The sequence below is a fragment of the Hippoglossus hippoglossus genome, chromosome 11 (assembly GCF_009819705.1).
Source record: "Hippoglossus hippoglossus isolate fHipHip1 chromosome 11, fHipHip1.pri, whole genome shotgun sequence".
NCBI classification, from domain to species: domain Eukaryota; kingdom Metazoa; phylum Chordata; class Actinopteri; order Pleuronectiformes; family Pleuronectidae; genus Hippoglossus; species Hippoglossus hippoglossus.
Window position 1 is genome coordinate 6,934,484 of NC_047161.1, and position 24,601 is coordinate 6,959,084.

Consider the following 24,601-nt stretch of genomic DNA (forward strand, 5'->3'; position numbering starts at 1 on the left):
TATGATAAACAACTATCATCTTGAAATTTATTTTTTATTCTGTATTTAAAGAAAGGGCATTCAATATTGTCTGTCACTATTCTCACTACATACAATGTTTTGAGTTATGAATTTTATTTTTTTCACTCTACAGAGAAATAAGGCATTTTAAAAATTATTCATATGCATATGCAAAGTATTTGCTATTCCAACTGTATAACGTATGTTAAATGAAGCCATGTCCTCTAAATAATTACTGAAATCCGGTCATTACCTGTTCTGTTTTGTTAAAGAAGAATATATGGAACCACTTTTATTTAGATTTTTTCTAAACTCATCTGAAATGGCTGTATAAACCATTTACATTAGAATACCATATGGGTGTTAACACACAAATTCTTGATTAATACTGATCTGTTTTATTAATTTAACTAAGTCTACACAACCAATCACTTGTTAAAGGAAAAGCACGTCTTTAATAGAATTGTACTACCTGACCTGATATGGCTGCTACTGTATTTTGAATAAATAAAAGATGAGCTCTTTGTCCCTGGAGCTGTGGATAATAAATGATCCTCACAAGCGAACTCGCCCAGTGCGTCGCTCACGTGTCGCTCCCTGTCGGCGAAGTTCGTTTTCCCATGATGCCTCAGTGGTTGCTCTCTATCTCGCGCCCTCGGTCCATCTTACCTCTCACATCGCCGCAGTCTCCCTCCGCCAGCGCGCCCACCGTGTTGTTGTGGTAAATAATGGCGGCATCGGGAGGCGGATTACCATCTCCCGCTACCGTGGCGGGCTCGAACATCCAACACCCGGCCCGGGCTCGCTTCCCGGGCCGGCCGTGGGCGACTCGCAGCAGGCTGCGGTCGGAGAAGCGCACCAGACGCGGAAGGCTGGGCTCGGATGACGGGGAGCTGGCTGTCGGAGGGCCGAGGCCCGTGAACATCGGGCTCGCGTTGAGCGAGGACCCGTCCCTGCTGCGCCTGCTCGGGGTGGCGGAGAAGCACAGGCGGCAGAGGGATGCGGGCTTCGAGTCCAGCAGCAGCAGCGAGGAGGTGAATGAGCTAACGTAGCTAATGTCAGTTGCATCGAGACCACGGATCCTAACGTGGCAAACCAGCACACCCTGTTTTAAAAGGGGCACATTTAAAGCACTTTGTTTGCTATTTAAAGTGTTCAAGCTAACACGGAGCTAGTTAGCGGTAGCTTGCAAACACCAACCCCTGTAAACATCGTAGCTAGCTCGCTGCGGGCGATGCTTCAGTGGTCAACGGGTGAATGTTCAGTCGGTTCCCCCGCACATACGAGTTATTCATTGATTTGAAATGACCGCAAGTCGCCACAGTCTTTCACACACGGAGACCAGGGTCTGGGCAGCTGAGGGTTCGCATGGAAATGGCTCAAGGCGGAAACTTCGGCGGTAAAGGAAACGGCAGTGGATGTGTTTTGTTGTGGAAACCGGGATATGTCTTTGTTTACCCATCCCCTGAAAACAGTTTGAGTTACCAAGCTGTGCTCACACACACACACACACACACACACACACACACACACACACACACACACACACACTGCTAATCTTGTAGCCGCTGATAACCTGGGGTCCTCTCGCTCCCTGTCAGCTGACAACTCGGTGTTTTCGACATGGTTCTGCAACAGGAAGGCGGACACAGGGACGTTAGATCACAAAGATGGGGTTTGGTGATACTCTGAAAGAAGCTGGTAGTGTCAAGACTTAGTTTAGCACGTTTCCAAAGACATTCCTTCAGGAGGTAGTGGAGGTGGATCAGGAATCAGACCTTTCCACGTCAGTCCAAATCAGAGAAGTATTAAAAGAGATGTGTGTATTTCTTATGCAGTGCAGGCTTAGTTTAAATCTACCTGCAGGTGTGATGGATTGATTTCAAATGTTGTTGGTTGCTCAGACATGAGAGGGAAATCTTTATTGTTTTGCAGTGAGTGAGCTGAAGTGGACAATTACACTTTTATTTAATTGTCACTTTACTTTCTTTTCAATGGTCAGTGTTGTCAAGAGAGTATAATATTAATATAATATTTTAGTCTTTGCACAGTTCTTTCTTTGTATTTAGTGCTAGCAACTAGAATCGAGGGCTGCAACTTGCTATTGTTTACATTATTGATTCATCATTTGATTTCTAATGTGCCACAGCACAGTGTAAAAAACCCACAAATAGTTATGTTAAAATGTAATTGTTTTTTTTTACCCACAATCAACATTTTCGAAAACCCTAAAAATACAAATTTTACAACAGTACATCAAGAAGAAATGTCAGTTGACTAATCATTTATGCAGACATAGACCATTCAGATCTGTCAATATACATTCATTGTGTTTCATAGAGGCCGGTGTGTGACGACATTTTCTACTAAGGTGTTCTACTATCAGTACGGAGCTTGGCAGGTGGATTCAGTGATAATATTACATTCCAAATAGAATTTAATCTCCAGCACGGGCTTTAGTGTCTGTCACCAGTCCGACTTCACTGATGCAATCCCCTAAGTGTGCACTGAAACAGTCACATGGCTCATGCTAAAGCTTGTGGGTGATGCTCGGCTGGAGCACCACACGTCACTTGGTGCCACACACGCTCTCGTGCTCTGCAGCTGGACGCAACAGATTTCATCGCAGGACTATTTTGCATGTGAAGATGGATGTGAGTAATTTGAAACCAAGTTGAAGTGGGCTTTTGATGAAGTGTGCAGTCTAAGCATATGAGGTAGACAGGTCTGAATTAGAGGATGCTGGAGGCTGATTGTTCTTCTTAAACTTTGTTAGTATTATATTTGGGCTGTATTTTATGGAAGTGGCCATATTGAAACATTTTTATTTCACCAAATGGCTCAGATGCTACATTACAGTTAGATTGCATCATGTTGCACCTTATTACAATTGATATGTGCAGAGAGATGGTGCACATTTAGAATATCTTAGTGATTTCTCAAGGATTGAGAAAAAGCTCTTTCACACTGGAGTAAGAATGCTGAACCAGTTTCTTCAACATGTCGTCATGGTAGTAAGAATGTGGCAGTGAATGTCCCACACACTCCTGAGCACCTGCTGAACCAATTCACTGTCTTTGCTTGAAAGGAAATACTTATTACCGCATTACCTTCATTACACATCAACGCTCAAAATTATAGCAATGTTGGTTATTTAATATATGTAATTATTTTGTGTCCATATTCATCGCTACTTTTAATAGAAGAAAATTGTTAGTTACAGTCTAATGTTTTATTCAGGTGAATGTTTTTACCTGGGCCCGATAGCCGAAAAGTCCTGAGCAGCACGTCCTTGGTTTGACTCGTGGCCGGCCAGACCGTTTACAGCATGTCATTCCCCTTCTCTCTCTCCTATTTTGCTATTTAATTCTAAATGTTATATCTTTTCTGTTTTTCTCCAGGACGAAGATTTCACTGGATTTGGGACCTCGACAGTTTGTCCGAAGAAGACGTCTGGCACCGTTACACGGTCTTCGCCATTCAGCCAAGCGAAGTCTTCCCGTGCTTCGGACCATTCTCCGGAAACAAAACATCTTGTTGGAAAAGTTATACCCAACACCCCAAAACCAGCTCTGATTGGGAAAATTGTACCTAGGATTCACAAAGAAGGCCCGGGTGTCAAAGAGAGCCCAGAAGAAGACAAACAAATACCCAAGATGATCATTAAAGTGCGTAGCAAGCGGTTAGTCCCCCCCACAAAAGCCAAACATAAAGACGAGCAGGCCTCAGGCAGCCAGAGCAGTACGAGATCATCTGTCTTGACAAGGAAAGCAGGAGAAACAGGCAAGTCAGGCAGAATGCAAAACCAAACATCTGGTGACATCAAGGAGGAAGATGAGCTTTCAGAGGATTCAGACTCGGACACAGACCAGTCCCAGCCACACAGCTCTCCGAAACCACTTGGGCACACCAGAAGCACATCTCAAGCAGTTGCTCTGTCATTTACATCCATCCACAGACGGCAGAGGAAGAGAATTGTTAAGAGTACGGGCGCCTCTCCGGAGGCTGGAGCCGAGGCTGGTGCTCAGAGTGGAGAGGAGGCAGCAATGCCCCTCGAGTGTAAAGCTGAAGATTCCCCTAAGAAACGAATTCACAAAAGAAAGTCTCTGTTTTGGTGCAAGAGAAAGCCGCCGCCAACCATCAGACGCCCGAAACTGGGTCGTACTCGCACTAGGCGTGTTTTTTACACATATGTACCAGAGGCCATTCCAGCCATACTGACGCAGGACGAGGACAAGGAGCAGCTGAAAGAACAGAATATCACTCCATCAGAAGGAGAACACAGCTCCTTTTCTGAACAAGTCCAGCAGAGCTCCAACTCCTCCGCTCCTTTGATGAGCGCACGGTCCTCTCGAGTTATTAAAACTCCAAAGAGGTTCTTGGACGAGCAAATGATTCCCTTTCCAAAGGGCCCTTTTTCCACATTGCTTAAGAGTCAGCAGAGAGAGGATGGAAAACCGAGTGCATCACCCCATGAGTCAGGTTATGATGGCAACTCGCTGCTGTCAGACAGTGACTCTTTATCCGTTTACAACAGCCCGTCTGCTGTGATGAAGTTCTCTTCGAAGCCCAGCTCAGGCACGAGCCACGTAGAGATTTACAAGAACCTAAAAAAACTGACCTTGAAACTGGCAGAGAAAAAGAGAGGCCAGTGTGACACTCCGGAGGATCACATGTATCACAGCGAAGGCTTGAGCGCTCATGTCAAGAAGAGGCGGAGGTCAAAGCTCATGATGGAAGAGATAGAGATGGACTCTCCTGGTGTTGTGAGGAAACTAGCGGTGGTGGTGAACACTGATGCGGAGAAGCCCTCTCAAACGCCGTTCGAAGAGTGTGGAAGCAATAGTAAGGATTGTTTTTTTCCTTTTATTTGTAAATTAGAAAGCTCTTGCTACTTAATTCCCTAACTTTAACTGGAAAATTTGGTTTTTCGATTCAGCAGAACGCCTTTGGTTTATATTTCTATGCGTAAATTTATTATATTTTAGCTTTACTGAACAGTTTAATAATTTTTATTTTTTTGCTGTTTGGTACAGATCAAGCAAAAGGCATGACGGGGGAGGTTCAGGAGACTTTAGAAGTCAGTGGGCCCAGCCATCGAATAGGTCTCAGTGGAGCTAATAAGAGGATGCTCCACCTGCTGAAGAAAGCCAAAGTCCAGCTCATCAAGATTGATCAGCAGAAGCAGCTCAAGTTGTCTCAGGTAAGAACCCGAAACATCAAATCTGTGCTGAAGTAGAATCTGAAGATTTTGCGGACTTACACATTGTCAGTTTTCGATAATAAGATAATATATTCACTGCTCCTTGGAGTGGTGCTTACACATTGTAAATCGTTCCAAGGGCACTTAAATCTGTAGAGCTGAAATAAACAGCCTATCTGAGAATAACTGTTAATTATTAATGTTGATGTATAATGACAGATTTTGCATTAAAAGCTCTTATTTAATGGGCTACTAGGATTTATGTGGTAATGCATTCATAATGAAAAGTGTCAGAGAGGCGATGCTTGGGCTGTTTATACCACGGACCGGAGACTTTTTATCTTTTATCTTGAACAAATTGCATTTATATTTACTGCCATTTGTTTATTAATGGTATCATCATAAATCATTTTTCAAAATAAGCTTGAGGTCATGCCTATAGTCCAATAGGATTTTTGAACTGTGCTTGATCTCATCTTCTGGCTTTAGATTCTCTCTGTGGCATTGTTGTTTTTGGAGATATCTTTTTCTGACCATATTTCCGTTGACTTTTCTGATTTGGATCTTGATTATCATAACAATGTCCAAAGCTTCAAAGCATTTGAGTCAGTTGTATTAAAACATTAATAATTTTTGTTTCCAGGCTGTGGGAATGAGAATGTGCTGCCTTTCTGTTTCATATCATTAGGAATTGAATATTATTTTCATTTTGTACTGTTTTTCATGAAACCTTTTTTTTTGTCTGGACCAATAGTTGGGCTCCAGAGAATTGCAGGTGCCAGTAACTGGAAGGAGGAGGAGGAAAGTTGTTACATCTCCTCAAGATACTAGTGCTCAGGTAATGCTCCTACATTAAAAATGTGAGTTTGACCATATATATATTTGGATAAATCCAAGAAGCGTCCTACATTTTTGTGCGTCTGTGTATGTTTGTGTGCATGCAGGAGCCGCCGCTGGGTGGTCCGAGGATCAAACACGTGTGTCGGGCAGCAGCAGTGGCTCTGGGGCAGCCCCGTGCCATGGTGCCAGATGATATTCCCAGACTGAGCGCTCTGCCTCTGCACGAGAGAGAGGGCATCACCTTCTCTCCCGCAACAGAAGGTACAGTGTGTCTACAGTAGAGGGCACAAATTTACCTCCCTTTGTCATAACTCAGACAAGGGTGGGGATTTTACATTGCACTGTTTATGTGTGATCATTTTAACTGTGGTATATGTTCAGAATTAACTTTAAAATCAACTTAATTTTTACAATGTGCACATGCAGGAATTTCCTTACTGTGTAAACTTTGTAAATAGCCTATACGAGTATAGTAGTATGTATCCTCATATCTGTAATTGTAAATAGCTTGTAAACTATTCTTGGTTTGCATTGTATTTGGAAAGTCACATGTGTGTTGTCTTTTTCTTTTGGACCAACAAAGAGAAAACAGTCACGGTCTTTGATGACACGAGGGAAATGCTGCTGCTTACAGATATGCTGACTGCACTTCTTCGTAGTTTTAACTAATCAGACACGACTGTCCAGAAACAGACACACATAACACAAAGGAATGATCTCAACCAAAGGAGACGTGATCGTACAAGTACAGGGTAGAAAGTATATGTACAGTGTAGTACAGGGTATATGCAGGTCTGAATCCGTTTTCACAAAAAGGCCATTGAAGCAGTAATTAATGTTTGACATGAAATTCTTTTGTATTCCATTGTGTGCTGTTGGGAGATATGTCCTCCTCTGAAGCTCCGACACTGGATTATTAATTTATTTTTTGTGGAGTTCAGTCAGCACCATCAGACCTATAGCAAACACCGCCACTACCGCTAGCTACAGAAACTGTAAATATTGAAATAGTCTTTCATCCATTTCAATCTTCTCCCATATATGGATGGATACTGTATATGGCCACTCATACATGGCAAGAGATCTAAGCACAGAAATACCAAAGAGATGTTTTGAGAATTGCCCGGAACATATTTTTATTACAATTCCAAAAAAAACGTTTATTTATCTTATGGGTTGTGTCAAGAAATAAATATTGGCCAATATATTTTTTTATCAAGTATCAATATTACTCTTGGCCTAAAATAATATTTGAGGTTATATTAAATAATTGTCCTTATTCATCATCTGTCATACTTTCATATTTGAGCTTTATGATCGCGAAATAAGTATTAAGTTACATTCTATGTGGTATTCAAAGAAAGTTTTAAAGTAGCAATTATTGGAACCCTGGAACAGGCAGCAGAACCTCATCATTTACAGAGTCCATACTCAATACTCAAATTTTTTTCTACCATTTTATGTTTGGCAAAGCTGCTTTACTAGTGTATTATAATAATAAAAAAACACTGGCTAAACTATTTCTTTCAAACTGGCATAAATAAACTTCTGTAGTTACAAGCACAAATTAAGAAAATATTTTTTTAGAAAACCAGTTTTTATTGCTTTTGGCAAATTTAACCTGCTGAGCAAAAGAAGAACTGCTTTATTAGTTCAATGTAGTTGTAACAAAAATATTTTCCAGCAAAAATATCTTTTGTCACACACAGATTAGCCACCGCTGTTGGAAAGCTATACCCAACACTGGTCGAGTGAGCATCACTCAGTATGAGGTGAGGAAGTGCTGTTTGACAAATAGACTCACTACCCTGAATTTTTTTTTTAACCTAATGAACACATCTAGTGCCGTTGGGAAAAATGGAGCCTTAAACAAGGTTATACCTGCTACTTTAACTATTTAAAAATGATTCCACCTGAAAGTCTCCACCTCTGAGTATTTTCTTTGTGTGAAGTTGCTTTGTGCCAGCTTGTATTAACATATTACCACTGAAGGATGCAGGAGGTTGTTTCAAATCTGCTCCAGTAGTTTTTGAAATCGGGGTCAGTCCACCAGCAATGGATTTCTCTCAGACTCCTGATGTGTCCTAGAGTGAATTTTTTTTTTTTAGGAGTCAATAGTAACCTGTAGCCATAGAAACCAAGCTTGGACAAAAGACCAGTAAATAAGAGTATATAAGTAAATGAACACCTCCAAACACAGCAGTTAGACCTGTAATGTCTCCTGCAGAATGAATAGTAAGTTCTGGCATCCAAAGGTGTCGCCCCACCACTTCACAGATATGTAATGATGTTTGAATTATCTGCCGGGGCTTTTTTACCCATCCTGTCCGTCTCTCGCTTGCAGATGTGGCAGATGATGACGATGACGTCTCTGATCAGGGCAGGGCTCAGTGGGTTGTCTCACAGGAAAACATCCAGCGGAGGAGGATAGGAAGGGGGAGGGGCCACAAGTTTAGAAAGAGGAAGATCATGAGACGATTTGGAGGCGTGGGATCCCGCTCCCGGCGCTGCCAGGGCTGCAAAGGCTGTCTGATAAAGGTGGACTGCGCCAAGTGTATGAACTGCCTGGATAAGCCCAAATTTGGAGGGCCCAACACTAAGCGGCAGTGCTGCATGTGAGTTTAACAAGTCATAAATTCATATTGTTTTGTGCAAAGAGATACACACTGATGATAATGATAATTTTCCTGCACAAGGTAAACCATGTAGATACGGTAATTCTCATTTGTGGACTATTGAAGAACTTCAAGAAAATGTTTTAAGGAATTGTCATATCTTGTAATCATAGAACATAGGCCAAATAAATCAATACACTTTTCAAAATAATGAAAATGAAAATTTCTGTTAAACATGTTGGTTAAGCAACATATTAAACAATCCAGGTAATGAAGCCAAGTCGACTCTTACAGCTTAACACATTCATAGATGGGTACACATGAGCTTTACTCAGGATATATTATCACATGTGACTTCTTTCTTCTGCTTCCAGATACCGAAAGTGTGACCAGATTGTGAAAGCGAAGTTTGAACGCATTGTCAGACCACTGAAAGGTATGTCATGATGTCATAATTACATGATGCTCTTGATGTGAATGTTAAAGTTTCAGTTCCACCTGATGAATTTGTGAAAATTAATAGGGAACAAAGCAATTTAATAGGCTATCTAAATATTGGATTTGTGTACGTAAATTAATAATGTGAATGCTGTTTCTCAGGCCAGGAGAGGCGGATGTCAGGCTCTATGTCGAGCAGTGACACCGGGAACTGGGAGTTGGGAGGAGAAGGCGAGGCTCCGTCTGCAGTGACCCCTGGAATCAGAAAACAGTCCCTCCGTAACATCACACCTCGCTCCTACAGCAGCCTGCTTAAATCTGAATCTGAAGAAGAGGAGGGAATAGGAGAAGAGGCTGATGAGGATAAAGCAACAGTCAAGGCAAATGTAGCTGCTGCGAGCAAACAAGGTAATTAAAGCTTTTGCTGTTAATATGACTCAAACTTGTGAATGTATAAATCATTTTACAATCCCAGGGTCATAGCTGCTTTGCACAAAAAGATAGCGCTCTCTCTGAAACCCTTCAGTACACGTACGACTTTTGACTTGAATCCGTTTATTTTCTTTTGGAGATCCTGCTCCTCAAGACTGGAGATCAGGGCCGGACGACCCTGCACCTGAAGTGGTGAAGCATCGCCGGCTGTTCTCCAGAGGAGCCGGGAGCAGACCCAGAGCGAACAAGGTAAAACCATTTAGTGCACTACATAATCAACCCTGGGCAGACTGTATCATTGGAAAATGTTTTTTGTGGTTATTTGTCATCTGCTAAATATCCCGATGGGTCACGTTAACAAATTTAAACAATACAAACTGTTTAAATCCTGTATTTCTTCAACAAATTGGCCACTAAAAATAAAGTTGTTAACTAACGCTCAAAATTACGATTATTTAGATAATAAATAAAACTATAATTTTCAAATAACAGTTTCCCCAGGTCTGTATCTCATTTCTTCTCCTTTTCAAATGAAGCCTCTGTGCTTGAATGAATGTTTCTATTAACTGCTTTAATATTGTACCTGGCTTTTCTCCCATTTCTGACTTTTACGTTTCTCCTTCTCATTAAACACCTTGCATGAACTTAACCTCATGTTTTATAATTAACAGATGAATGAAGCTCTGTTCATGGTAAAATGCAATCCATTTTCCTTGTGGTAGGAACCCACAGCACCCAGTCCGCTCAAGTTGTGTTTGAGGCTGTACATAATAATAATAATAATGGTTGATGATGGTAGTATTGATTATCTCTGCTGCACCTGCCAGACTTTTTGCTTCTGCTGATTGAAGTTGGCACATACACTAATAAAGCACCTAAATTGTTTCTAACCCCTTAAATCTCAATAGCTTGAATCATCTGTTGTGCTGCAAAGTTTTTATAATCCCTTTATCTATGTTTAGATGCTGCTTGAATTTATTTTCGTCTTTATTTGTTGTTTGCAAATTTGTAACGCTGTTTTTGTATTTGAAGTTATCACATGCACACGGTCATGGTCTGAGATCATGGCAGGTGCGTGTGAAATGTTTGTTGTGTGGTCACAAGTCAATAATCTCATCTTCCTTCATCAAAGTACACTAGTAATGAAGGAAGCCACCATATTTTGAAGACGAGAATGAAGAGGACGAAGGTTGCGGTCATGTCAGTGGCATTGCAGCATGGATCTTTTCCTGGCTTTCCCTTTTCTTACCTGCAGATTTGTCCCCAGTGCTAAGTGAAGGATTGTAATGGCAAGTTTCTCAAGAACAAAAAGTTTCTAAGTGCAACAGAATGTAAACATTGCTCATGAACAGTTCACTAGTTGGTGCAGGACTCATGCCAACACTAAACAAACATGTTTTCAGGTTATTAGTGGAGACCAACTGTTAAGGAAATGCTGTTACAACATATAAACATCTAATTGCATCACCTGCATGAATGTAATCATGTATGGACCTTTTTTAAAATCCAGATATAAATACATGGATGTACATACAATGCAGTTCTAAACGCACTGTATGTGTATGTGTGTCATTAGTTTCATGAGATATTTACTGTCGTCTGGGTGTGTGAGTGTTGGTTCACACTTGCAGGAAAATACTTTAAGTTATGGGAGACTTAAAATAAATGTCTCCTTTTATTTAAAAAAAAAAAGGAAATATTGATAAACCCTGTTCTGAAACTGACAAACTAAGAGAACAACACCATGCATTTTGCCATGAAGCGGACTTTCTAAAGTGTTGAACTAGTCACTAGCTTTGTTTTGTCATTACCTGCCAGTCTCTATTTTCTCGAAACTTAAATTCATCACTTATTTGTTCTTTTACACCTCAAATAACCTCTTTTCAATCTACGGAATGCTAAATTCTACTTCCCCCTTTTCTCACTTATTATTCGTGGCTATCACACTGGAAGTCGTAGTGCTCCTCCCCCTTTTCTGTCACTTTGGCTGCTGCCGGTCGCCGCCTCTGCATGCCACTGGTATTGGTGTCACTATGGAACCTGTCTTGCTGGTTGGCTTAGGCAGTCCCCTCCTCCACAGGAACGGGAGAACACGGCAGAGACGGAGGCCAGAGAAAGTTTCCCTGAAACCAGCCCAACCAGAAGCCCAATGCCGAAGCTGCAGCGGCAGATACAAATACATTTATACCGTCTGCCTGATTTGATCCTGCAGGCTGCTATGTCTCAGAGGTTGCCCTGGTGTCTGGATTGGTGCATGGAACTATTGCATCCAATGTTGTCCCAGCTTTTAACACAGACCGCTATTTCACAGTCTCCTCCAGAACTGTCCCAGCCTGTAAAACAGACCACACTGGCCATAACACAGTTTCCTGCAGATTTGTCCCAGCATGTAACACATCCTGCTTCTCCATTTTCACCACAGGCCGCAACAGACCGTCCACAGAAATCCCTGCGATTATGTTTGCACCGTTTGCCCCACTCTGTGGCGCAGTCAGGCATTACACAACCTATATCATCATCCTCATTTCAACAACTTCAGTCCCCACTGCACTCAGCTCAGACAGAGATTTCAACACAGCCGTGTTTTCAGAGTCTGAGGTGCAGCACCCACATGTTTTGACTGAGACATACAGAGCTAACAAAGATGAAACTGTGGCAGTGCGTCTCAGACTGTTGATCCAGACACAGACTTGCAGGAGGGCAAACGAGATGAGCAGAAGGACGTACGAGCGGAATCCGCCTGAGAGGAGAAAGGGGAGGACGTTCCTGTCAAAGAGACGGCGCCGAAAAACTGTCCCAACAATTGACACGCACTCTGTCCTTCATTCCCAGAATTCTGCAGAGTGTGCATCATTGAACACCCTGACGGGGTTAACTAATGGACTTCCCCATAAGGGCCTGTTGCAGAACAAGCACAAGATTCACGTGGACTTCAAGGTGGGTTTTTACATTAAAACTATATGGCAGGGAAGTTATATTACAAATGTCCAGCAAATATTTAGATTTGACAATTTCCTTTAGCTCAAATAAGAAAATTGCTTTTGTCCTGGTTAATAAAGGACTTGAGGAGTACGCATATTTATCTTTGTTATAATCCAGTTTGTAGTTTGGCTTGATCATCCTCAAACTAATAAAACTCTTTTGACCTGCGCCTGTCAGGAGGACTGTGCTGTTCAGAATGTATGGCTCATGGGCGGCCTCAGCGTCCTCACATCTGTCCCGACCACACCACAACCTGTCTGTCTGCTCTGCGCCAGTAAAGGACGACATGAGGTACTTCAGCTTTTAGTGTGAAAACTGATCTTTTGAATGTTCGGCTGCTGTCTCCCATTCATATTTTACAGCTGTAAACTCATTAGTGAAGTTGTAAATTTGGTCTTTTGTCCCCCTACAGTTGATCTTCTGCCAGATCTGCTGTGAGCCTTTCCACAGTTTCTGTCTCTCACCGGAGGAGCGCCCTCAGGGGGAGAACAAGGAGAACTGGTGCTGCAGGCGCTGCAAATTTTGTCACGTTTGTGGACGTAAAAGCAAGAGCACGAAGGTATGTAACCACAGCAGAGGTATCACAACATGAACGTATCCGTTATCTTTGCTGAAAACAGATTTGTAGTGTTATGACTTTGGTTGAGGTATTGTATGTTGTAAAAATGCCATCTTCTGTAGACGGCACAAAAAAGGAAATAACTGGAAGAGTTTATATGACAGAGGTTTTTTCCTCTCTGATAACCACAGCTCTCTTATTAATTTACCCTTCTCTCTCTCTGTGTGTGTTTTTTCCCTTCCAGCCTGTGTTGCAGTGCAAAAGATGCCAAACCTCCTACCATCCTTCCTGCTTGGGACCAACATACCCTAAACCTATGAACTGCAGCTTGCCCTGGGTATTTAATTTAACCGTGATCTTCTTGCATGATCATAGAAAATTCACAAATGTCATAAAATGTTAAATTGTACTTTAATCCACTTGTGAGACCTTGATATAAAAAACGTTAGTACAAACGAACTGTTCATCAAGTATCTCTGAGGTTTTGGTTGAGGAATAATCCTCTCTGGACTTATTATTTGTGCTATTTACTAACTTTGTTGTGTTTGTGTAGGTGTGCATGACGTGCATTCGGTGTAAAAGCTGCGGTGTGACTCCTGGAAAGTCCTGGGACTTGGCCTGGAACCATGAGCAGGACCTGTGCCCTGACTGCACTTGTCTCCACAAGAAAGGTAAAGACCTAAGAGAGACGGCAGAGTTTCCTGAAGGCTTCATAGTGTTCAGTAAATGTGAGGGTCATTGGTTATAAACCTCCCAGACTTTGTTATGAGATAACCAAACAAGTCCAGTGTTGCCCAGAGAGATGACCTATATTTGTACTCACTGTAAACACTGTCGGTTTTGTACTTGTGTGGACACTAATTATTTTAATTACATCAGGTAATTTCTGTACGGTGTGCCAGAAGTGCTACGACGACAGCAGCCAACACGCACAGATGATTCAGTGTTCAGAGTGCAGCCATTGGATTCATTACAAATGTGAAGGACTTTCGGGTGAGTAATGCTAATTTATACATGGGTTTTAAAGGGGGGATTTCACAAATGACTTCCTGCTCTTGATTGACAGGTATAGTGTTATAATGTTTTAAAAAGCATATGTTTGATTTAGAAACAACGTTATCCATGTGATTGCAGAGGAGCTGTGTGGTTTGCTGTCGAGCCAAACAGAGGAGATGGATTTCACTTGTTCACCCTGTAGCGAGCACCAGAGTGAACCTAGCTGCTTGAAGGAGGAGCTGCAGATCAGGCTGATCGCCGGGCTTGAGGAGGTGCTCACTGACCTCCTCTCCCATGATGCCACCAAGCACCTACTTATCTGTAAAGTGGTAAGAGAGACCTGCAGCCACTAGTGCTTGTTAATATCAGTTTATATTAATGACTTTTTTAAATTTAATATGGTTCTTTGTCTTTCAGTGTCTGGAAACAAACGACTCAGGGTTTTTTAGGGAACAGCGACCAGTCTGTGATCTGCAAGTGATGGAGAGGAAGTTTGAAGAGGGAGTGTACACCTCAATAGTGAGTTTATTCTTTGTTATAATCTGATTGTTCTGGTAATCACTCACAACATTTAGCTCAGTAAAGTTAATGAAAATAGTCTATGTCACGAAGTTATGACTGTCTTCCTTTGCAGGTCTTTCTCTTTTCTGAAACTCACTTTTGTGAGATGCTCTGGATCAAACTCTTAACCTCTTTTTTTTCTTCTCACCCACTCAGAAAGTGTTCCACAAGGATGTCAACTCTGTGATGAGGAAGTGGCTGAGGGAGGAAGAGCTTTTCCCTGAGGATCAGAGGCCAACTACTCGGGCCAAGGCACACTATGTCAAAGTAAGCTCACCTCTCTTCCAAAAATACACTCAAAGTTAATAGTTTAATCTAAAGTATGTCCAAAATGTCCAAGAATAGACACTGGCCTTCACAGTTTACCCAGGTTTTCTTCTGACCTTACATTTTTTGTTTCTGACAGTTGGTGGAGCAGATTTTCACTTGGCTTCCGTCCCCTATTCTAAAAAAATGGAACTCATTCTCTGAAGAATTTCCAAGGTACATGTTTCCACATGAGTGTTATTGGTGTTCATGCTCATATATGTGATTTAAATAGATACTCAGGATTCTGTCAGTAGATGGACAGCTGTCTCAAATGTCTCCCCTGTTTGACTGTTCGTCTCCTTCACTCCACAGCGGCATGCTCCCTGAGGCCGTCCTTCCACCATCTAAGGAGCACAGCTATGCACAGTGGCTGGAGAGGACATACCAGCTCGAGGAGTCCAGGGGCCCACCAGCGGGAAATCGGACCCTCTGCTATCCTCACTCACTACAAAGCAGTCTGGTGCGACCCGCAGCCTCCCCCTGCATTCACATGGTATGGGAACTGCTGTCGTCCTGTTCTGTATCATGTATTTTCAGGAATGTGATCTTACACTGAACGTTTGTGATACGGTTACAGTGGATTTAATCCTTAGTTGAAAAATTGCAACTGTGCAGTTTGTGTCACTTTTTAATGCAAAAAAGAATGTGCTACTTTATTAGATGTATAATTTACTTACTTTGGTTCTCCTCCCTCACAGGTGTGAAAGGTGACCTGAAATCCATCAGGACTGGAGATTTGAGGCAGTGTGCACTATGCCAAAAATATGGAGACTCTGCTCCTGCTGTGAGTTGAGCTGTCTTACTGTTGTCAAATAAATGCTATCATTTTTTGTTTGCAGATTATTTATTGATTAATAAGTAATTTGTGTATCTTAAACCCAAAGATATGCAGCCTTTATAGTATAACTAAGACAAGGAGGAGCAGCAAATCCTTACATTAGTTAAGCTGCAACATTTAAATGTTTAAAACTTTAAATTCAGTAAAAAAATAACAGATAATCAATACTGTAGATAGTTGTTTCAGCACCTCTGACTGTATTTCACACACAGAGTCAAATCTTGAAACCGGCTGCATTATGTTTTCCACTGCAAGCAGACCTGGGTTGACTGTGTGATGTTGCTTGTCATATAAACATGGTCACTGTCTGCTGTTCATTAAGTGATAAGAAGTTTTTTCCCCTGATAGGATGCAGGACGGCTGTTATACTTGGGGCAGAATGAATGGGCGCACATTAACTGCTGCCTTTGGTCTGCAGAGGTGTATGAGGACAACGGTGCTCTTTTGCAAGTGCACACCGCTGTCTCCAGAGGGCGCCACCTGGTAAGCTGTTATCTTGTCATTACAGCCTCAAGTGTTCCAGTTTGCACAAGTTGCATAACACTGTGACAAACGTATATGTGACGTTGTATTAACATGACTGTTTTTCCCTTCAATCTCCAGCGCTGTGATCGCTGTGGACAGTCGGGAGCGACTGTGGGCTGCTGTCTCGCCACCTGCCAGAGTAATTTCCATTTCATGTGTGCTCGCGCCCAGAGCTGTGTGTTTCAGCAGGACAGGAAGATGTTCTGCTGGAAACACAGGGATCTCGTCAGTGCAAAGGTACAAACACAGTTTTCCTCTAAGCTTCTCTTTTCTTTCTGGTTATATAATAGTTCCTAAATTATGGTTTATGTTTTCATATCAGAATTATTACAAGTAATAGAATATTAGTGAAACCACTTGCATTTCACACCTGTTGACTGTTTCTGCATTGTACTGATATAAGATTTACTGTGCCTCTGCAGGTGGTGTCTGGGGAAGGGTTTGAAGTCCCTCGACGGGTGTACGTCGACTTCGAGGGGATTACTTTCAGAAGAAAGTTCCTCACCGGCCTCGAGCCAGAAACCATAAAACATGACCATAGGTAAACATATCTGGATTTTGGTTCTTGACTACTTTACGGAGTGTGTGTGTCTTCATTAGGCCAATACGCTCAACCCCATCATTTATCTTTTTATTTTCCAGGCTCTTTGCAGATTCAGAAACTTGGTGTGTTGTCAGAGCTGTCGTCTAATGGGAGAATGCTGTATCCTGTCGGCTATCAGTAAGTGGCCATTGTCATTATAAAGCCATATTGACAAATGAACTCCTTGGGGTTTACTCCTCTTTTTGTTTTATTTATGCAACACATTCTTCTTCCATTTATTCTTTAGATGTTCTCGGTTGTACTGGAGCACTGTGGACCCCCGCAGGCGCTGTAAGTACACCTGTAAGGTGACAGAAGTGAGCACGCCTCTGCCCGGTGAGGAACCGGATCTGAGATGGGACAAGGAGGACAATCACACCATCGTCCACAGTCCCAAACACCTCAGAGGTGAGGAGGAGTGTACAGATCGTGTCAACACTGAGAGAATTGACACTAAAGACTTTGACATGAAAATGTATGTATATCAGCAATGTAGAGCAGCTTGAAAAACTTATTGTCATTTTGTCTTTTCTTCTTTGACAGATATGGAGTCTCCAGATCGTTTAAGCACCTCATCCAGCCCAATAAAGTCCACTACCCCATCACCCAACTCTAAACTGCACAACACACCTGGATCCAAAAGTCCTGGTTACACACAGACCAGGAGACCAGCAGGAGGATCATCCCGACCTCTCCCATCGCCAGGTAGATGTTTAGGCACAAAGATCTTTGAATTGTTTTTATCATTTACCTTTGCAAATGCTATTTCTTCTTGTTAAATGTGCTTTGTCTTAGTGGATTCACTCTTTGTTATCTGATGCTTTCAGGATCCGCTCCCCCCAAATCTCATCACATCCTGACACTGAGGGACCTGGAGGACACCCGTCGGCCTCGCAGGCTCTCATCAAGAAGCCGCTGTAGTTCCTCCCCAACAGACAGTGATCCCACTGTACCGATGACTCTCCGCTCAGGGGGCACCGTCCACTCCAGATGTGCGCTGTTCAACTCCCCACCAAGGTCATCAAGCGTTGGACCAGCCTCGCCTCCTCTGTCACGACAAAACTCCACATCACCAGTTTGGAGCTCCCCGCCTAGATCCAACTCCAGCATCACTGCAGGGATGTCACCCCGCGGCAAGCAGTCATCACTCACTCCCCCAAAGGGAGACAGAGCTTTAAAATCACCACTGCCGGTCTCTGCCGAGGTTCCCCAAGACTTCCTGGCATCGTCCGAGGCAGAAGACGCAGCCGTGGCCACAACCAACGGGATCTCACTCGCCCCGGAAAACCTGGAAGATGAAGTTGCCCACCTGATTTCCCAGGAGCTGCCTTATACTGTGTTTGACACTGACACAGAGGTGGCAGTGGCCTCCATGCTGGATGCGAAGCTCGAGTTCGATGAAGCTCTGCTCACGGAGAACGTGGTGCTTCACTGCGGTAGAGGAGAGGTGGAAAGCGCAGTGCAGGATGTGGAAATGCAGGAACAGAATCAGGAGAATGACTCTGAAGATGAAGACTCAAGCCATTACTTAAAGTTTTCCCGTACCGTGGTGTGTGAAGCAGCGAGCGGCTCGGATGCCTCAGGTCAGCTCCCCTCAGCACAGTCGATCTCACAGTTGGATGGAGCAGACAGCGGCTCAGAGAGCGATGAAAGCGAAGTGAGCAGCGACGAAGTGCCGGACATTAACATTCTGACCAATAACAAAAATAAACCAACTAAACAGCTGACCATTGCGCTAAAGAGGCTGGAGTCGATCTACACTGTGGCACACCCAACGGTCCAACAAGCAACAACCGAGCCAGAGATTCAGGAAATCGCACCGCCGACTGCTCTCCTCGAGTCAGATTACGCACAAGATGACACTTCACTCCAGGAGGAAGAGGTCCCCATGAGCTCTGAGGTCCCCATGAGCTCTGAGGTCCCCATGAGCTCTGAGGTCGCCATAAGCTCTGAAACGCCAACATCTCAAAACGAGGTGATTTTGGATTCAAGTACAGGCCATTTTATTTCTGCTGACGATGGCGCGATAGTTTACCCAAGAACCATTGAAGAAGATAAAGATGACACTACCTACCATCAGCTGACTTCGGTTGAAGGATATAAAGACGATTTAAACGACCCCGACTACTCGCCAGAAACTGAAACCAAAAAATCTCCTATAATGATGAAGACTTTTGTGATGAAGACGAAACATCCCCCACCACAACTTAAACGCTTGTCGCCAAAACCGTGTCTTCCGCCACAGCTTAATTACAAACTTCTGTTGCCCACTCAAACAGTAAGTAATGTGTCTGTTTCGCCTGCTGCTGCCACTTTGTGTGCAGTCCCACGCACAGTCACAGCTCCCATTCTAATCAATGGTTTAAACGCTTTACCTGTGCAGGCCCGGTGCCAGACAGAGAACCTTCGCCATCCGCCTGAACAGCTCCAAACCCGGAAGTCAGCAGCAGGCGGTGGCTGTGAATCAGCTGCAGCCACTAACTCGGCCTCGGCCTCAGCACCGGCCCCGGCCCCGGGCCCCAGCCCATCAAGTCCTGCTGGTCAACCGCCAAGGCCAGATTCTCGTCAAAGACCCGAAATCAAACACGTACCAGTCTCTCGATTCAAGTTCTCCTGCTTACAGTAAGATAACGCCAGATAGCCAAGATTCTCCACAGTCGTAACACTTTGCAGCGCTCTGTCCCTCGTGTCATAATAAAGCCTCGCTACCGGCCTCCCTGCCACAAACGCCACTCACTGCCAGTAACCACACACCAACAACAACCGAGAGAAAAAATCATCGTCAGAGTGGTGCCTGTGAAAACCAGCAGCGCTACCACAGCTGCTGTTGGAGTGCAGAGTGCCGCTGAATCTAGTTTCTCCAACATGGAGGAAAGGCACGGCTCAGGCCATCATCGACAGAGCCATGGCGACGCACCGCGACTCGTCAAGGACGAAACCAACATCCTCACTCACATTCGGCAGCCAAATGCCAGTCAGGTAGCGTGTCCCAGTTTCAGGGCGCCGAGGAGTCGGATCCGGCTTCCAGCTGCACGTTCAGAGTCGCCCGGTGGTTTAAGATGTGAACCAGATTTGAACTTGCAACCAACAGCTGCCTCATCACACCACCTGGTGAAAGTTAAGAGAGTCTCATCAACAACTGAAAAGCTCTCGAGGAAGAATCCAAGATTGACTTCTTGTCGGATACATCAAGTGAGCTGGAAAAGGCTAATGAAGCCAGGTATGGAAAGATTTCTAATTCTTTTCTTGGCAACTTAGAAAAGCTATTTAAACTTTTAGAAAATATGAATCTAGATGTGTTACATGATGAAAGTATTTTTTTGAGTTAGAAAGCATGAATATAAAATATGTTGTCTTGATTTCATTCAGCAGATTGAGTGGTGTGAGAATGAAAGCTCCGAGCATGAAGGACATTCTCGATCTAGATCAGGCGAACGTGTCTGAGCCTGAGCTGCTGAGAATCACTGCTCCACCTCTGCCCAAACCCTCCAGGTTTGTTCCACTTAAAACATCCTCATTTGTAGTCTTATTTCCATACTAACAGATGTTTACCCGCCTCTATTCTAACATTCGTAAGTAGAATAAATAATCAGGACAGCTTATTTTAAAAGAACAAGTTTGCATTGGCAATATTTTGACTAAAATTGAAAGAAAAACAATAAAATTCTTGCAACAAGTATTTTTTTCTGTCTTTCTGGAGAAAGTTCCTGCAAAACTTTTTACTTCACATATTGTTTTATACTATTACTAATTTTTTTTGCCTCGTCTTTCTCCTCAGACCTCCTCAGGTTGACAGTTCATCCGCACAAACCAACACACAGAGCGACGAGAGTAAAACACACATGTGGGTCAGCGCTCGCCATAGTGACCTCTCTGAATGGGGCCCTTATACAGGTTTGTGACCAAAACCTTGAATGTCTCTTTAATTATTCATCAGTGCATCAGGTTCTTTGTGTGGCAGATTGGTAAATCTGTAAAAATACATCCCTGAGAGCATTTGGAGACAAATCCCTTTTGTTTTCATTTTCCTTACTAATTGTAATTAATTAAGCTGAATTATTAAGCCGCTCTGGAAATTTTGTACATAACCCTTTTTTGCAATTACATTTAATTCCACAGGTTTCAGCTCAGACGAAGATGCTCCTCCACCTAAACACAAAAAGAGGATGTACATGAACCAGCCCCACCTGCGCTTTGAAATCACCAGTGATGATGGATTTAGTGTTAAAGCAAACAGCATCGAGGGTAAGGGGCAGTTTAGTGACTGTACTGTTTGAAAGGCTTGTTGCTTTCACTCACAAATGATATCTAAGATGGTTTAATTTCCAGTGAAAACACCTGTGCTCTTGATTTTTAGAAGTTGCATAAACTCTTAATATCATTCTGTTCTAGTTTGAATATGAAAGTCAGTCCTGTGGATGTGCAGCGTTGCAGAACTCCCACACCTCCCTCATCGCTTTCCTCCCTCATCTCTTTCCTCCCTCATCTCTTTCCTCCACTCAGTCGCCTGGCGTGCAGTGATTGACGGTGTCCTTGAAGCTCGCAGCAGGCTTCCACCTGAAGCAGCTTGCCTCTGGGCGGGATGAGCGGGCCGCGGGTGCTCGGTGTCGTCCATGATGCCGTCATCTTCCTGCTGGAGCAACTGCAGGGGGCCACGAACTGCAAATACCACCGCTTCCGCTTCCACCGCTGTGTGCCATCGAGGAAGAGCTTCCCCTCAACCAAGTGGCTGCGCCCGAACTGAAATCTACACAAGGTACCAACGCGGGGTCCCAGTTTTTTTATTTTTTTTTTAAAAAAATTTATAAATGTTCATAAAGTTTATTTATACTCTGTTGCTTTGTGTCTTTATTTTTTACTTCTTTGTCTGTTAACTTAATTTTTTCTTTCCTTCTTCCTAATCAGGAAAGCAACATTTGATATGTTCAACTTCCTGGCATCGCAGCACAGAGAGCCCCCCGGACGTCGTCGCCCCCTTTGATGAAGAGGAGGATGAATTCCCACTCAAATCTTCCCGGTGAGATTAATTAAATTGTGCCACCATGATCCTAATATTAGAAATTATACCCTCTGCACGCCACAGGGAAAACACAAGCTTAAAATGTCATCCATATTGAAACCACCTTTTCTACCACCTTCCTCTGACAGACGAGCCACCAGCAGTGAGCTGCCCATGGCCATGAGATTCAGGCACCTGGAGAAAATATCCAAAGAAGCAGTTGGAGTTTACAGGTAATGAAAAACTAAATGCTTAATGTATGTATGCTGAAATGAAATGTATAAATTAACCCATTTCCTTTTCTGTCATTGTCTTAGATCTCAAATTCACGGGCGTGGACTGTACTGTAAGAGGAACATCGAGGCTGGGGAGATGGTGATCGAGTACGCCGGCACCGTCATTCGCTCTGTCCTGCACCGATATGAGGGAGAAGTATTATTGACAGCAAGGTCAGCACTTTTAACTGGTTTTGAAAACCAAAAACCCTAAATCAAACAGGAATAATTGAACTGTAGTTAAAGCAGTGAAAATGTGTCAACAGTGTATATGTCGGTTTCTTTAAAAACATTACTCTCCATCAGGGCATCGGCTGCTACATGTTCCGCATCGACGACTTCGACGTGGTGGACGCGACGATGCAGGGCAACGCCGCTCGCTTCATCAACCACTCGTGCGAGCCCAACTGCTACTCCCGCGTCATCAACGTGGACGGCCGCAAGCACATTGTCATCTTCGCCCTGAGGAAGATCTACCGCGGCGAGGAGCTCACCTACGACTACAAGTTCCCCATCGAGGACGAGGACAGCAAGCTGCACTGCAACTGCTCGACGAGACGCTGCCGCCGCTTCCTGAATTAGCACGACGCCGCGCACCAATGGTCATCTTGTTGAATTATGCACTTGAATTCAGAAGGCGGACTTTGATGAATCGATGAAGGCGACTGTTGTGACGCTGCCATAAGGAGAGAGGGCGCCGATGTGCACAGATCTGATCTACTGAGTCCTCACTTCATTGGAAGCTTAATTTATCGACTGGGCGAGAAACCAGATTAGAGCCATATGTCAAAGCTTGGGAAGAGGACTATTTATTCAGTTTCGTGACTGCTGGATTGTCGCTCTCTTTTTGTTCGTTTTGTCGTTTATTCATTACTGTTCGATACACATCAGTCTTTTCAAGTCTTTCACTTGTCATCGGTAGCCTCTGCTGGAGCTCGGGAGGTGACAACTACCAGCCAAAAAAACGGTGCAGACTAAAATACCCGATTGCATTTATTAGTATGTAAAGATGGCTCCATTACTATGCTGGTGACAGGGTGTCTTTGTAAATATCAGGTCTCAGAAAGGGATGACGACAACTAATTTAAATCAGCACCTTATTTTGAAAAGACCCTCTCAGGCAGCGCTGGTGTCACAGCAGACGGGACTAATTTCTATTTCCGAACAAAAGTCTACTCAAAGCACCTTGTGCACGTTGTAGTGCAGCTACATTTTAACATCACTCTGGATGCCACAGGGACGACAATAAGGTGCTGATGACATTTACCCTAATGGGTACTTTTAATACGAGTCACCCAAACTTTTTCCACCTCTCAGAAACATCTCGCTTTTATTTGTAACGGCAGAGATGCTGCGATCGAAATGCTTTTATCCCCCTGATCTGTTCTTTATCTGTTCATTTGTGCTGTCGATGTATTTTAAGGTCTATGAGGGAGTTTTCCACAGTGCAGGGTTCAAAGTTACTACAGTGATCTTGCTCTGCTCAGTCCCTTATGAATCTTTTTTTGTTTTGTATTTTTGTATATTTGAACAATAAATGTATATTAAACAAGCTAATGGAAATAAATGTGTTTGAGCTTTTAACTTAGTTTTTGTAAGTGAAGGCTGACTTATAGGAATGATGCAGAGTCATGATCCTAAGTTAATCTTTCTTTTTTTTTTTGTATGTGGTTGTTTTTCACCCTGTCTCACTGGTGTTCTACCTCAAAGGTGTTTATGAAGCAAGATTTCATTTAAAAAACATTTGCTTCCTCATTGTTCAGTCTTTGTAATTTATCACGTTATTATAGTGTGAAAACAGCCCTATTCACTACTATTAAACACTGACTTATTATTATGCCTGCAATGATTTCCTGAGTAAAGGTATCCGCTGTTTTCTTTTCCTCCTATGTGCATCTCCACCCGCCTGTTCACGTAGAAGCTGAACCCAGTAGATGTTTGTTTTCGTTTTCTTAGGATAAACAATTGAATTTGAAACAAAGCTTTGTCACAATGGATTTTTGCTTGTATAAAGTTGTATAAAGAATTTCTAAAACCTGTTAAATATTTTTTATATACATTTTTTTAATTTATGTTCAATAAAGATTTGAAATGTTAAGACTTTTCTTGACTTTTTGCAAATGTTTTTACCATTAAGCATTTATTAAATTAATTGAATTCAAACGTTAGAAGGTGTGACAAATGTCCGTGTCCTTGCCAAAAACCAGCTCTTTCTAATAATGCAGTATTATGACTGAACCAATGAAAACAACCATCACAATGCAGTTATATTACAAATTATAGATATTTCCAATAAGCCATAAAATTGGAAGTAAAATCTGACTATTTCCTTTCACTCATATTTTATATTCAGTGTCACCAAAAGAAGAGTTGTTAGAAATAAAATAATAAAATAGAGAAAAAGAAAACTAGAAATTAATTATTTCAGTCGCAGACAACTTTAAAC

General features: G+C 42.8%; 1 protein-coding gene across 1 annotated transcript; it reads left to right on the forward strand.

Annotated features, from left to right (window-relative positions):
- Positions 1 to 633: 633 nt before the first annotated feature.
- On the forward strand, positions 634 to 24,259 carry LOC117770576 (histone-lysine N-methyltransferase 2B-like). Its single transcript, XM_034600161.1, is given in 48 exon segments — positions 634 to 1,034; positions 3,402 to 4,845; positions 5,037 to 5,203; positions 5,958 to 6,041; positions 6,148 to 6,304; positions 8,388 to 8,658; positions 9,033 to 9,094; positions 9,259 to 9,504; positions 9,668 to 9,777; positions 12,361 to 12,465; positions 12,688 to 12,801; positions 12,923 to 13,069; positions 13,314 to 13,406; positions 13,623 to 13,740; positions 13,949 to 14,062; positions 14,204 to 14,394; positions 14,483 to 14,584; positions 14,783 to 14,893; positions 15,033 to 15,109; positions 15,248 to 15,389; positions 15,392 to 15,428; positions 15,634 to 15,719; positions 16,122 to 16,256; positions 16,377 to 16,535; positions 16,721 to 16,825; positions 16,827 to 16,839; positions 16,941 to 17,019; positions 17,129 to 17,289; positions 17,425 to 17,586; positions 17,709 to 18,007; positions 18,010 to 18,069; positions 18,071 to 19,267; positions 19,269 to 19,514; positions 19,516 to 20,038; positions 20,041 to 20,101; positions 20,254 to 20,373; positions 20,660 to 20,775; positions 21,001 to 21,126; positions 21,385 to 21,440; positions 21,443 to 21,597; positions 21,599 to 21,637; positions 21,787 to 21,844; positions 21,846 to 21,898; positions 22,030 to 22,113; positions 22,198 to 22,294; positions 22,296 to 22,319; positions 22,321 to 22,329; positions 22,462 to 24,259. Coding segments are annotated over 48 exon segments (8,697 nt in total). The 5' UTR covers positions 634 to 728; the 3' UTR covers positions 22,738 to 24,259.
- Positions 24,260 to 24,601: the final 342 nt, after the last annotated feature.